The 12,756-nt window shown below is 63.4% G+C and overlaps 2 protein-coding genes across 2 annotated transcripts; one reads left to right on the top strand and one right to left on the bottom strand.

The window, feature by feature from the left end:
* The first annotated feature begins 17 nt into the window (after positions 1 to 17).
* CCDC154 (coiled-coil domain containing 154) lies at positions 18 to 9,215 on the top strand. The gene is made up of 17 exons (XM_033102116.1): positions 18 to 143; positions 697 to 780; positions 1,108 to 1,230; positions 1,686 to 1,852; positions 1,938 to 2,127; positions 2,295 to 2,341; positions 2,657 to 2,752; positions 3,212 to 3,335; positions 4,991 to 5,299; positions 5,396 to 5,520; positions 5,869 to 5,995; positions 6,076 to 6,213; positions 7,206 to 7,325; positions 7,412 to 7,488; positions 7,897 to 8,014; positions 8,911 to 9,023; positions 9,089 to 9,215. Exons 1-17 carry the CDS (start codon positions 18 to 20, stop codon positions 9,213 to 9,215), a joined length of 2,211 nt encoding a protein of 736 aa, XP_032958007.1.
* Positions 9,216 to 10,043: 828 nt separating this feature from the next.
* On the bottom strand, positions 10,044 to 12,403 carry PERCC1 (proline and glutamate rich with coiled coil 1). The gene is given in 7 exon segments (XM_033101764.1): positions 10,044 to 10,087; positions 10,090 to 10,246; positions 10,248 to 10,289; positions 10,291 to 10,436; positions 10,439 to 10,600; positions 10,603 to 10,910; positions 12,303 to 12,403. Coding segments are annotated over 6 exon segments (813 nt in total). The 5' UTR covers positions 10,865 to 10,910; positions 12,303 to 12,403.
* Positions 12,404 to 12,756: the final 353 nt, after the last annotated feature.

Raw genomic sequence — 12,756 nt, 5'->3', positions numbered from 1 at the left:
TCCTGTTTATGGTCGGCATGGAGCAGTCTAGCAGCCGGAATTCCGGGGCCACTGGGGGTGCGGGTGTCTGGGATGGGGCTCTCCGCCGTGCTGGTGCAGGTGGGCAGCACCCCAGTGTGGACGCCCCTGGGAGGGGGCCACACGTGAGAGGCCCAGGAGCCTGCAGGTGGGGTGTCCCGCAGGACGGAGCCCCTTGGGCACCAGCCACTTCATCCTGGTCTGGATGTCCAGGCAGTGTTGGCCCGGGGGCAGCTGCAGAGCCCGGCAGGGAAGGCTTCTCCCCAGGGGCCCCTCCATCTGCACACAGCTCGGCTCCGCGTGTCCTCCTCCTCCCTCCCGGACCTGCTTGGCCACAAGGCGTGTGGTGTGGCTCCCCCTGGATGAGGGCTAGACCCTGACGTGTTCCCCTTGTGGCAGGGAAACCCCCAGCCAGCCCTCCGTGGGCAGGTCTGGGTGACACATAGGGGGGTGCGGGGCTGGAGTGAGAATAAACACCCCACCGTCCTTCGGAGACTCGGTGTGGAGAAAGCAGGTACAGCGTCTCGCCCACTGCTCTGTACTGAGTACAGGTGGAAATGATGGCATTTTAGCTAAACTGGGTTAAATAAACCGGGCTATTGAAGCTCAGCCCTTGTCTCTTACTGTGGCTGCCATGAAGGTTGGCGTCAGCACACACCGTGGCCGCATCTCTTGCAGACGATCCCTCGGGGCCTCTGGTCCTGGGTGCAGGGCTGGCTCTATCCAGTCCGTCTGGAGATCCCAGCCTTCCTGTTAGGTGCAGTGAGCGGAGGGCCAGCCCTTGCTCGTGGACACCCCCCCACCCCGGCCAGGCTGGCTGAACGGACACGTCCCCTTGAATCCTTCCAGAAACAGGCGGTTGGGGAGGCCTCGCAGGAACCAGGAACCAGGAGTTGAGAGCTCAGGTTCCACTGGCGGTTGGGCTGTGAAGTCACAAGGTTCCAGAAGAGCCCCCACTGCCCTCCCTACCTCGGTATTGTCCTAGAAGGAGGAGGTGAGATGTGAGGACAGTAGTTCACCCCTTCACGCCCTGTGTGCTCCCCCAAGGCCCTGGAGCCTTCCAGCTCTGACTTCCCTGCCTCCCTCCAGCCATCCCCCACCCCCAACTACCCTGGTGTCCAGCTCTGGGGCAGCCACGGGGTGCTAGGCCTGGGGCTTCTGGGCAGTGACCAGGGCCAAAGACTGCTGGTGAAGCCCTGTCAGGAGAGCCAGGTACTGACGGGCCAGAGCTGCGAGGACAGTCCAGGGAGGCGGCGTGTGTGGGTGTGGATGAGGGGACAGCTCTGCTTCCTGATTCCTAGGTTGCTTCACAGCCCGGGGGCTCCCTCTGCAGCTGGCGAGGCAGGGCAGGTCATTATCCAGTTCCTGCACCCAGTGCTGTGTGTTCTCAGGTGGGGGCTGGACCTCTCTGAGCCTGAGATTCCTGCTGTGGAGCAGTGAGAGCCCAGCTCTCCCTGGGTCAGGCTCTGTGACTCAGCAGAAGCCACAGTGAGCTTGACGGGCACACTCAGTGACAGCTGCCGCACTGATTTGGGTCCCTGTTACCCTAAGCTCCACCTGGGAGCCGGCTCCCCTTATCAGCCCAGAAGCCCAAGTGGCGAGCCCCCAGGTGCCTTGTAGAGCTGGCTGGTAGCAACTCTTCGTTGGGGGCCTTGCCCCCCTCCCAGCTGAGTACCCTGGAGGACCTGGAACTCCTCCTGGAGGAAGGGCTGGACAGCCCTGAGCCTCTGAGTCTAGAGGAGATCTCGGAGCGATATGAGACCAGCCGCTTGGCGTCCACCATCTCTGTCCCGGAGCAGGACACCCCCCAGCGCTGGAAGCAGCTGGAGCAATGGTGAGCCCGGTAGGGAGCAGGGCGGGAGAGCCACGTGTCAGCCCTGTGGCTCGTGTGCCGACAGCCTGTTCCTCGCCTCGGCCAGGGTGGCCGACCTGCAGACTGAAGTGGCGTCCCTGCGGGGACACAAGGACAACTGTGAGCGTGCCACCCTGAGCCTCCTGCAGGAGCTGCGCCAGGTGCGGGCCCATATGCAGCTACAGGATTCAGAGCTGAGGAAGCTGCAGCAGGAGCTGCAACAGGCGGCTTGGGCCCCCGAGAAGGAGGCCCGGGAGGTGAGCCGCCAACTGCCGGGAGGCAGCTTGTCCCACCCACAGGCCAGGCTCCCCCGTTCCTGGGTGTTGGGGCAGCTGTTTGCTGGACCCGGCACCCAGCTCTGTCCCTGCTGCCCATGCCGGGAGGGCCCCAGGCCTGCACTCAGCCCACATCTCCCTCCTCGCAGTTTCCCAGGCCCCAGACCCAGAACCAGATGCAGGCCCTGGACAAGAGGTATCCCCACACGCGTGGCACAGGCCTTCACGGGAGGGAAGGGGGCTTTGGGAGAGCCGTGGCTGGTTCCAGACCCACCGGGTTTCACTTCCCCTGTTTGTTGTCTTGTTCAGGTAAGCGGGACTCACCCATGGTCCAACCCAAGGTCAGGGTTTGGGTGAGCAGAGGCCTGGGAAAGGGGTGGGAGGCTTGCCGCTGGTGCCCCTTGGCCAGGCCCCCGCGCCCCAAAGCCTGCCCAGCCTGCCCTGGGCTTCTCCTGGCTGCCAGAACGGTGGGCTAAGCAGGCCCTGGGCAGAAGCAGCTCTTGTGTGCCAGGCTGGTGGAGGTCCGGGAGGCTCTGACCCAGATCAGGAGGAAGCAGGCGCTCCAGGACTCTGAGCGGAAGAGCACCGAGCAGGAAGCCAACTTCAGGTGGGCACAGCCCACCTCCCTCCCCATGGGCCAGCTCTGGACCTTCTGTGTGTGGTCCTGTGGGAGTCACCAAGGCAGGGCAGGTGTCCTCCTGCCCTCCGCGCCAAGCTGCTGCTTGACAGGGAGCCTCAGACCTCCACGGACCCCTCTGTGAGAAAAAGAGACTCGAGCCAGGGGGTCCCCACCGCTTCCTCTTTCCCAAAGGTCACGCTCCCTGGGGCCCAGCTCTCACTGTCCCAGGTAGGGAGTGGGAAGCCTGTGTCTCGCCCACACTCTATGTTTACCCGGCGGGCTGTGCACTTCCTGCTCCACAGACCTGTAGGTCGGCCTAGGTCCCCAGATGAAGTCCTTGGCCCGAGAGGGACTCTCGAAGTCCAAGGGCCCCACCAGCCTCCCTGTGGCTCCCCAGCCAGGCCCTCTGCTGGCCGGGCGGTTGTGACCTTTAGCGGGTGCCCACAGGTTGGCCAAGCTGGCCGGGATGTTGGAGCAGGAGGAGCAGGACCGGGAGGTGGCCATTTGCAACCTGCAGAGGAGCCAGGAGGAGGCCAGCCAGAGGATGGACCATGAGGTGGCCAGGATGCAGGTACCAGGCCGGGCGCTGGCATCTGGGCAGCCAGCTGGGCTGCTGGCAAGAGGGTCCATCCAGAAGAGACCCCAGCACTCCCAGCCCACCTCAGCCCATGTCCTTCCCACTAGGGGTTCTTCCCTCACTTCAGCTTTCTTTTTAGTTCCATCCTTGTGATCAGAACTGGGGGACAATCAGACCTGCGCTGGCGAATCCCGTGGCCACTAAAGTAGCTGACATGTTAGACGATTTAAAACGTGGTTCCTCTGTCACAAGAGCAACCTCTCACATGCTCAGTGGCCAAGTGTGGGTGGCGCCAAGGTCATTACCGCGCTCAGCCGCTGCCTCCCCCTCCCGCGTAACCAGCACCCAGATCTAGAAATAGAACATGGTCGCCTGAAGCCCCTTCCTCAGCCATTTCAACCTCGGCGCTTCCCTTCGTGTGAAGTGCAAGTTCCCTTCCTGAAGACATGTCTCCCAGTGGTCCCACACCTGGTGCGGTGTCCCCTCCTGCATGTGCCCTGAGGAGGTAGGGCAGGGGAGAAGCAACCTTTCAGCTCTGCAAATAGAGACCAGGGACTGCACTGCCCACAGGGGAGGCCCCAGCTGCTGCCCACATAGCTCGGCTGCCCAGCTTCAGTGGCGTCCCCCTCATGCTGTCCTTTGGGTAGTTTCTGGGTTCCCTCAGGAGGCTGCTTGAGCTCCCCACTAACCAGGAGCTCCCGAGGCATTGAGCCCAGGGATTCCCGTTGTGCCAGGCACCTCATGGAGCGCCCGACTCTTTGCCAAGCACACTAGGGCCGGGGTCAGCAAAAACCAGGCCCCCCGCCTGGTTTTGTAAATAAAGTTTTATCGCTACACAGCCACTCCCGCTGCTTTTGCACTGGAACCACAATGCTGAGGGGCTGTGACATAGACCCCAGGGCCCATAAATCTGAAACATCTACTCTTTGGTTCACGACAGAAAGTTTGCCCCACGCCAGACCACCCTGTGTGGGGCGGGGAGGCCAGGGGGCTGAGACATACCCGCCTGTGGGCCGTGGGAGCTGCCCCGGAGGTCTCTGCGGCCTCTGAGAAGGTGCCACCTGCCAGAACCCTGGCTGCCCCATGGGTGTGCAAGTCTGGGAGACAGAGCCGGGCTGGGCCTTGACTCCCCATCTCCTGCACCCTCAGACCCTTGGTGCAACAGGAAGGGAGCTGACAGGGAGGAGAGATTGGGAGGAAGGGGCCCCAGCCAGGGCTGGAGGGCAAGAGCAAATCGTGTGTGTGTGCATGAGTGTGCACGAGTGTGTGCTCACATGTACCCTCGGCCTCCCTTCCCGAGGCTCCCAGCTCGGGTGTGATTTAGTGGCTGCTGTGGCGTCTGGTGGTCGCTTCTGTGGGCGCCAAGCGTGTTCTGGACCTACGTGAGCTTGGCCGGCAGGCCCTTCACAGCCCTCATGCCTGGCCCTCCAGGGGGACACGTGGCCCCTGTCTGCCCTGCCTTCTTTCCTATGGAGAGTGTGGGCTCAGCTCTTGCTCAGGGACAGCCGGGAACGCTCAGGACCCAGAGCCCGTTCTGATGGAGACGGTTGGGCAAGAAAACGAGTCCTCGATGGTGCAGTGGGTGAGGATCAGCTGTGGGAGGAAGTCACCCAGCACGGTGGCAGCACAGTGACCCCCACCCTCCGCAGGCCCAGGTGACCAAGCTGGGCGAGGAGATGAGCCTCCGCTTCCTCAAGAGGGAGGCCAAGCTGTGCGGCTTCCTGCAGAAGAGCTTCCTTGCCGTGGAAAAGGTGGGAGCCTGTGGGATCCCCGGGGCTCTCCCTGCCCCCGTTTGCCTGGCTCACCACAACCTGGGGGACCTCTCGCAGAGGATGAAGACCTCAGAAAGCATGCGGCTGAAGGCCGAGAGCAGCCTGCGGGAGGAGCTGGAGAGCAGGTGGCAGAAGCTCCAGGAGCTGGCCGAGGAGCGCGTGCAGGCCCTGCGGGGGCAGTGCAAGGTGGGCAGTGCCCGCTGGGCACCGACTGGGTGCCTGTGGGGAGGGGGGCAGCTGGACAGGAGAGGCATGGGACTCAGGGCCACCGCTGCACCACAGCAAGAAGAGTCACACCTCTTGGAGCAGTGCTGGGACCTGGACAGGGCTGTGGTCCAGCTGACCAAGTTTGTGCAACAGAACCAGATGTCGCTGAACCGCGTCCTGCTGGCTGAGCAGAAGGCCCGGTGGGTGTCTGAACGGAGCCAGCGGCAGGAACCCAGAGCTGTCAGGCCAGGTGGACTGCAATGGTCCCTCTCCCGAGGCCCCAGCCTCCTGAGCCCAGCACCCTGCCCAGGAAGGGCCCCCAGGGCAGAGTAGCCTGTTCCCAGCCTGCCCCTCATGGGGATCTCTTCATGGTAGTGGAGGACACAGACCCATCTTGCTCGTCCCCTGTGATGACACTCCACCCTCCATTCCCGGGGATCTCGTGGAAGGTTCTGGAGCCAGCAACTAGGCTCCCTCCCTGGCCCAGCTCTGAGGGGCGGGCCAGTCTCAGCTGAGGGATAGTCTCTCTCAGTGGCGCTAACCCCCAGGGACACCAAGGGACACTTGGAGGAGAGCCAAGCTGGGGAGCTGGCTGCCTTTCTGCAGGAGAACCTGAAGGCCGTGCAGCTGGCCGGCGAGCTGGCCCTGCAGGAGATGCGTGCCGCCCTGGAGCTGGTGAGGGCGGTGGGGCCGCGTCCGGTCTCCTGAGGGGTCCCCGCCCTCCCAGGCCTCCCCACTCAGCCAGCCTCCCGCAGCTCCAAGAGAAGAGCCAGGCCCTGGAGGTGTCTGTGGACGCGCTGGTCAGACAGGTGAAGGACCTGAGCGACCACTTCCTGGCCCTGAGCTGGAGGCTAGACCTGCAGGAACACACGCTGACCCAGAGGCTGTGTGAGGTAAGGCACGGGCTGCCTGGGGGTCCCTAAGGGTGGAGGCCTCACCAGCGGGTCCTAAGCCCACCCCGTGACTGTCCCCAGGGCCCAGGGCTGTCCTGAGCGACGAGACCTCCTGTTCGGAGCAGAGCAGCCCAGGATCAGCTGCTGCGATGATTAGAGGCCTGGGAGACTGACCCCTTGGTTCCGTTTTTCTTTTTTTGTAACAATTGTATTGAGGTTTACTTCACACACCATACAAGTCACCCTTTTAAAGCATATAATTCAGTGGGTTTTCATACATTCAGAGTTGTCCAACCACCACCACAGTCACGTGTAGGAGGTTTTCATCACCCCAAAAGGAGCCCGTCTGCATCAGCGGTCACACCCCCTCTCCCTCCCCCAGCCCTTGGCACCCACATCTGTGTTCTGTCTCTGCGCATGTGCCCATTCTGGACAGTTCCTAGAAATGGAGTCACACGCTCTGGGACCTGCTGTGTCTGGCTTCTCTCCCGGAGCATGAGGTTTTGAGGGCCGTCGTGTTGTCACAGGTGTCGGAGCTCCGTTCCTTTCCATGGCTGACTCCTGTTCCCCTGCACGGTGGACCAGTTTGCTTATCCACTCATCAGCCGATGGGCTGCTCCCCTTGGGGGTGTGGATGGCATTGCTGTGAACACACACGCACACCGTTTGGCTGTGGGGCCAAGCCCCCCGCCCTGCCCTGCAGCCCCTTTTCTGCAGGTGTGGGCAGGCTGACTGCTCTCTGTCTCTACTGACTCCCTGTGGGCAGCAGGGGCTGGTGTGGGGAGGGGCCTGAGCCAGGCCTGCTTCGTAGAGATGTGTCTCTGTTCACCCCAGTGGCCCAGTCCAGGGGACCTGGGGGAGTGTGCCTGGCCAGGCTGTCCTGGGCTGTGGCAGCCTGGGTGCGTGTGCTCGGAGTCAGAGGTGTGCTGAGTCTGTCTTTCTGTCCACCTTCCCTGTCCGGGCTCCGGCCTCACTGGGTGTCCATGTCCCAGGCAAAGAGCGAGTGGGAAGGCACAGAGCAGAGATCGCTGGAGGGCCTGGCTCAGTGTCGAAAGGAGGCCCAGGCTCACCTGAGGGAGGTGCAGGAGACAGTGGACAATCTGCCCCGGCAGGTGGGTGAGGGCCAGGGGTGCACCACTCTTCCCCTGCTGTGCCCAGACTGAGCCACCCACTCACCCCCGCCTGGGCTCCGTTTCAGATAGAAGCCGTCTCTGACAAATGCGTCCTGCATAAGAGCGACTCAGACCTCAAGATTTCCGCCGAGGGCAAAGCCAGGTGAGGCCCAGCTCCTGGTCGCAGCCTGGCAGGACAGTGGCCCCTGGGGAGGGGAGTGGGCTCTGCTGAGCTGACCATCACTGGCTGGGCCGGTGTCCACCCTGGGAAGGCACAGCCGTCTCAGAACCACCGTACTGCACCAACAAGGCTTCTCGTGGGCTCTTCTCCACGGGCTCCCAGCACCTGTGGCAGCCCCTACCCCTCCCTTGGCTCTCGGGGGCAGCCTGCATGGATCCCCAAGCCATTCCCTCTGTCACCCCCTGGGGACCCCCCAGTCCCACTGGAGGGATGGCAAAGCAGAGCGCCCCTTGCTGTGCCCAGGGTCTCCTCCTTCCACCCACCCTGCCCCCATTCCCTGGGCACCACCCCATCCTGGAACCTGGCAGCCTCCGCCTCCTGTGCCCACAGAGAGTTCGAGGTTGGGGCCATGCGGCAGGAGCTGGCAGCTCTGGTGTCGTCCATGCAGCAGCTCAGGGAGTGCAACCCTGGGCGGAAGATCGCGGAGCTGCAGGGCAAGCTGGTCACGGTACCCTCGGGCCCTGTGCCGGGCACACTCAGAAGGGGAGGTCGTCTGGTCCAGACAGGGGCAGCCCCCTGCACTGGGGTCCCCAGGAACGTTCACAGAACCAGCTATCCTGCTGGGGGGCTCCCCACATCTTAGCCTTTGGAAGTTCCAAGTGGGGGCACATATTGGAGCCCCAAATGCTGGGCATGTCAGCAATCACAGTGAAACGAGTGTCTCTGAGCACTGGCCAGGTCCCGCCTGGTCAGTGGGCTGAGGGACAGCCCCTCCCCCCATCTCATCCAGGGGTGAGGACCTTGTGTCAGAAGCCAGTTCCTGCCCCAGGGTATTGGGGTGAGAGCCGCTTCTGTGCCCACAAACGGGGACGCTGTGTTTAGTTTCAGAACCAATCATGAAATTGGAAAACAGCATCCAGGATAACAAGACCATCCAGAACCTCAAGTTTAATTCAGAAACCAAGCTGGTAAGAGGCGGCCCCAGGCTGGCGGGACAGGCCCTCATCCCCAAGGCTCCAGGGGCTCCCAGGCCGGGAGGGTGGGCCACTTTCTCTGTGGGGAGCCTGTGCAAGCTCTCCCTGCCCCTCCCAGCCCATCCCTCTAGCTTTCGGTCTCCCCCACCATCCATCCATCCGTCGGTCTGCGTGTCTGGTCTGAGGAGCGTTTCCAGGCAGATAAGGCCCTGGTTTGCCCCAGAGGGAGATAATCCCGTCTGCTGTCCCATCCCCTCGGTCCAATTCCTGCATTTCCGCGTCAGTCCCTCCCCCCACGCACCCCTGCCTCCATCCCAGCGCATGAGGAGATGGCCACCCTGAGAGAGAGCCTGATACGCCTGTGGAGTGAGGAGGGCCCCTGGGCCCTGACGCTGGGCAGCCGAAAAGTCCTTATGTCGCTGTGAGACAGCAGTTCTTCGTCAAGGATGTGGCCCCCGGCGAGGTGGTCCCTGTGAACCGCTGGGGGCGTGTATCAGGCTATGAGGTGAGCAGTGGGGAGCTGCCTTCGGGAGACCCCTCCGGGTCGGGGTTCAGAGCTGGGGGACGCCCCCCGAGGGCCGTGGGCCATGAGCCATGTCTCCTAGCAGGTGGCTGCAGTGGAAGGCGGTCCTCATGAACCGGGTGGCCCAGTGGAGGCCGAAAGCCGTCTTGGAGAAGTCCCCTGGCCAGGAGCCTGCCCTTCAGCTCATGTCCTTGCCCCTTTCCCAGAAATAAACGTGTCAGCTCCTGCACCTGTCACAGCCTGGAGATCCCTCCAGGGGGTCAGGGGGCCTGGGCAGTGGCGGTGACCAAGAGTGACCAGGTGGCCCAAACACTCTTCTCTTCCCCAAGCCCAGACAAGCCCCAGGCCCAACCTTTTTCCTGGGCATTCCCACAACAGGCACAGCGGCCTGGGACCCCCCACCCACTCCTGCCTGGTGTCCCCCAGCAGCCAGGCCAGCCCAGCCTCGGGAACCACAGCTGTCAGCCTGTCCTTCACACCTGGGAGGTGCCCTGCAGAGAAGCAGCTCTTCCTGCCCTAATCTAGGGAGCACTCAGCCGCAGCCCCTCCTCCTGCCCCTCCAAGAAAACCCTTGGCTCATCTGGGTAAGCTGGCCCTGCCACCTGTGTCGGGACCTTGAGGAAGGGCCACCTGGGACCAGCCGATGGGCAGGCAGGTGGGGGGGCTGCCCTTGGGAATCTTGAGGGCTGGTCCGGGTGGGCACAGCATGGCGACCCCTTGAACCCACCCCTTCTGCGGGGCTGCAACTACTGCCGTATCCTCCTCTCCTGCAGGCAAGAGCTTTGAGGGCCAAGGGCCAGGGTGGCTGGGTTGGGTGCTAAGGACTGACCCCTGCCCGTCCCTGCCCTGGTGGCCTCTGGTGGTGGCGGCTCTGGGTCCCAGGATGAGCCTCTGTCTGTCTTCCCAGGCCTGGAATGTCCCGACCTGAGCTGGTTTGTCCTCCCGGTAGCTGCCCACGTTGGAGGCTCCTCCCATGACAGCCATAAAAGAGTCCAGAGCCCCGATGCCCAGCTCAGCCCCCGCCAGCCCTTGCCCAATCACTAGGCCTCGGCCGGCTGCACCCCCTCCAGGGCTGGGCGCCCCCACCCGGCAGCTCAGGGCCGGCCTCCGCTGACCAGCTGGCCAGCAGGTCACTGAAGTCAGGCGTGCCAGGATGCAGCAGGCCCAGGGGGCTGGGCGCTGGCTCCTTCCAGAAAGAGGGGGCAGCTTCCTCTGGCTCATTGGGGGTGATGTGGCCGTACTTTCCGCTCCAGCCTCAGTCGGCGGCTGGTGGATGCCCTGGAACCTGAAGAACTGCCGCAGCCCGAAGTCGAACAGCTCAGCCAGGGGCCCCAGTGGCTGCAACCCTGTCCCCGCCAAGGCCCGTCCCGTGCGCCTGCCCCTCGGGACCCCAGGCGAGTGGACCCCAGGCTCAGTGGACTCGTCATCATCTGGGACCCGTCCTGGGCCAGACGCACCAGGTCTGCACAGTAAAGCTCCCTGGCTGAGCTGCAGACCAGGCGGCTGTCACTGTAGATGTCACAGGCGTCCGGGTCCTGCCCTCTGTCCTTGCGGCCAAAATACCTTTGGATATCTCCACTAATGAGCTCGGAGAACTCAGAAGCTGCAGTGGAGTCTCTGGGCTGCTCAGACCTGGAGGGGCCTCTTCTGGGGTGGCTATGGCCCAGCGTGAGCTCTGGGGGGCTGGGCTGTGGCCCCCTAGCCCCTCACCCTCTAGGTCCCCCTCCCCATCCTCCTCTTCTTCGCCCCCCTCTTCCTCCTCAGAAGTATCTGGGGGCTCCAGGTCTGCGGGCAGGAAGGGCCCAAGGGACGGCAGAAGCAGCCGGAAGTCACAGAGAGTCTGGATCACGCCAGCAGCCATCTCCTGCACGTCTGAGTTTCTGGGGCCTCTGGGCAGCAGGCGCCAGCTGAGGAGGAAGGTCGAGAGGGGACAGGTTAGCGGTCAGGGCCCCGCAGTCCTCTTGGTGGAACTGGCCACTGCAGGCTTGTGTGGCTACTTGTTCTTGGAGAGGGTGCCACGCTCAGAAGTGGGTGCGATTTGGAGAGAGAGTGGTGGGCACCATGGAGTGGAGTGGGGGAGCCTGCAGAGTGCAGACCCAGGGGTTAGAACAGCCAGTGGCCTGTGGGACGGTCGCTGGCCCTACAAGGAAGCATCCTATCCTGTAGGGGCACGGTCGGCGGGGAGGGAGGGTGTATGACAGGGAGGTGCCACTCGCATAGTCCCCTGGGGGAGAGAAGTCGCAGGAGAGAGAAGCAGGGGCGGTGGGAAAGCAGGGTCTGGGACGTGAGTGGGTTTGGGGCCCTGGAGAGCAGAGCCCTTCTCCCAGCGGGGGGTTGCTCTGGCTCTTGATAAATAGGCTCGCTAAGGTGGCATCTCCCCAGGTGCTGGGCAGGCCTCTTGGCCCCTCAAAGGAGTATCGGGGTGGGAGCATCCCGCTGTCCCCCAGATGTCCATGCTGAGCCCCGGAGCTGGGCCTGAACTACTTCGAGGCCCAGAGCCCTTGCAGCTTTGGGTGGGGGGCTTCAGAGCTGGTACCACCTCTCCTGCCCTGTCTACTTCTAATAAGTGCGGTCACGGGCCCAGGCTTTCATTTGTTACCTGTCAGGGGAGCAAAGGGTAAAGGAGACAACACCCCGTAGTTTGGCAGGGTCAGTGCTAGTCGGGGAAGGCCGGTGGGCCTCCTCTTGGCCGGGGCTCAGGAGGACACTGTCAGGGTTGGGGTGAGCTCTCCCCTTGGTCCACAGCCAAGTGGGGGCTCATTCTGAATGCCAGAGCGTCCCCTCACCCCAGGGACATGTCCAGAATGTCCCTTCGCAGCTGGGAGGCGGTGGGTGAGTCCTGGGGAAGAGGGAGAAAGAAAGGGAAGGCGGTGTGGAGAGTGGGAGAGGGGCCTCCTAGCTTGTCAGCAAATACCCCCTGGGGGACCTGGCCAGTCCACAGGTGTCACTCAGAATCAGAGGGATTGGGGAGCGCACAGGCCGCCGCTCCTCCCTGCACCCCGCTGGCCATGCTGTCCTCCCAATCTTGTTCACACTGCTGGGGACCTTCTCCTGCAGGGGCATCTAGTGGCCCCAGCTGTGGGCTGTGGGGTGGCCGCTCCTGGGAAGCCCCAGCCCATGCTTGCCTGTCGCTGGCCTCCATGGCCTGGCCCTGCCCAGCCCTGCTGACGACCCCTCCGTGTGGGTGGGTGGTCCCCAAAGACCACCTGGGCAGAAGGGCCCACAGCCTTCCCAGGAGAGGGAGGAGGCCAGACCCCTCTGCCGGCTCCCTCCAGACCACCATCCAGCCCGGCTCCTACCTGTGAAGCCTGCAGTTCTGCGGGGCAGGCCCACCTCCACCTGGGCTCAAGCATTTATAGCCAGGCTCCGCAGCCGGCCGGGCTGGCAAATATTTGGCGACTGCATTGTCATCGCAGACTGGGCAAATAGAGTCCGTTTGCTTTAGCGCCCAGCAACCAGGGCCCGGAGGGGGGAACCTCAGCCTGCCCGGGGACCGTGGAGTGTTTGCCGCACGCCCAGCTGGCTCACACTCGGCGAGGACCCTTATCTCCGCCGCTGATTGGGGCCCCAACCAAGCCTTGTCAAATAGGCGGAAAATTAAATTTCATGCTATTTTGACTTCTGGAGTAGCCTTTTTCTAGAGAACATCCTGGCTGGTGCAGGGCTCTGGGTGAGCGGAGCTCGGGGCCCGCAGCAGCACCTGGGACGGTCAAGGAAGGGAGGCCAAAAACCAGCATCCAGGTGGGGCGAGTC

Source organism: Rhinolophus ferrumequinum (assembly GCF_004115265.2).
Source record: "Rhinolophus ferrumequinum isolate MPI-CBG mRhiFer1 chromosome 15 unlocalized genomic scaffold, mRhiFer1_v1.p scaffold_54_arrow_ctg1_1, whole genome shotgun sequence".
NCBI classification, from domain to species: Eukaryota; Metazoa; Chordata; class Mammalia; order Chiroptera; family Rhinolophidae; genus Rhinolophus; species Rhinolophus ferrumequinum.
Note: the sequence above shows the minus strand (reverse complement) of the source record. Positions and strands in the feature narration are given on the sequence as shown.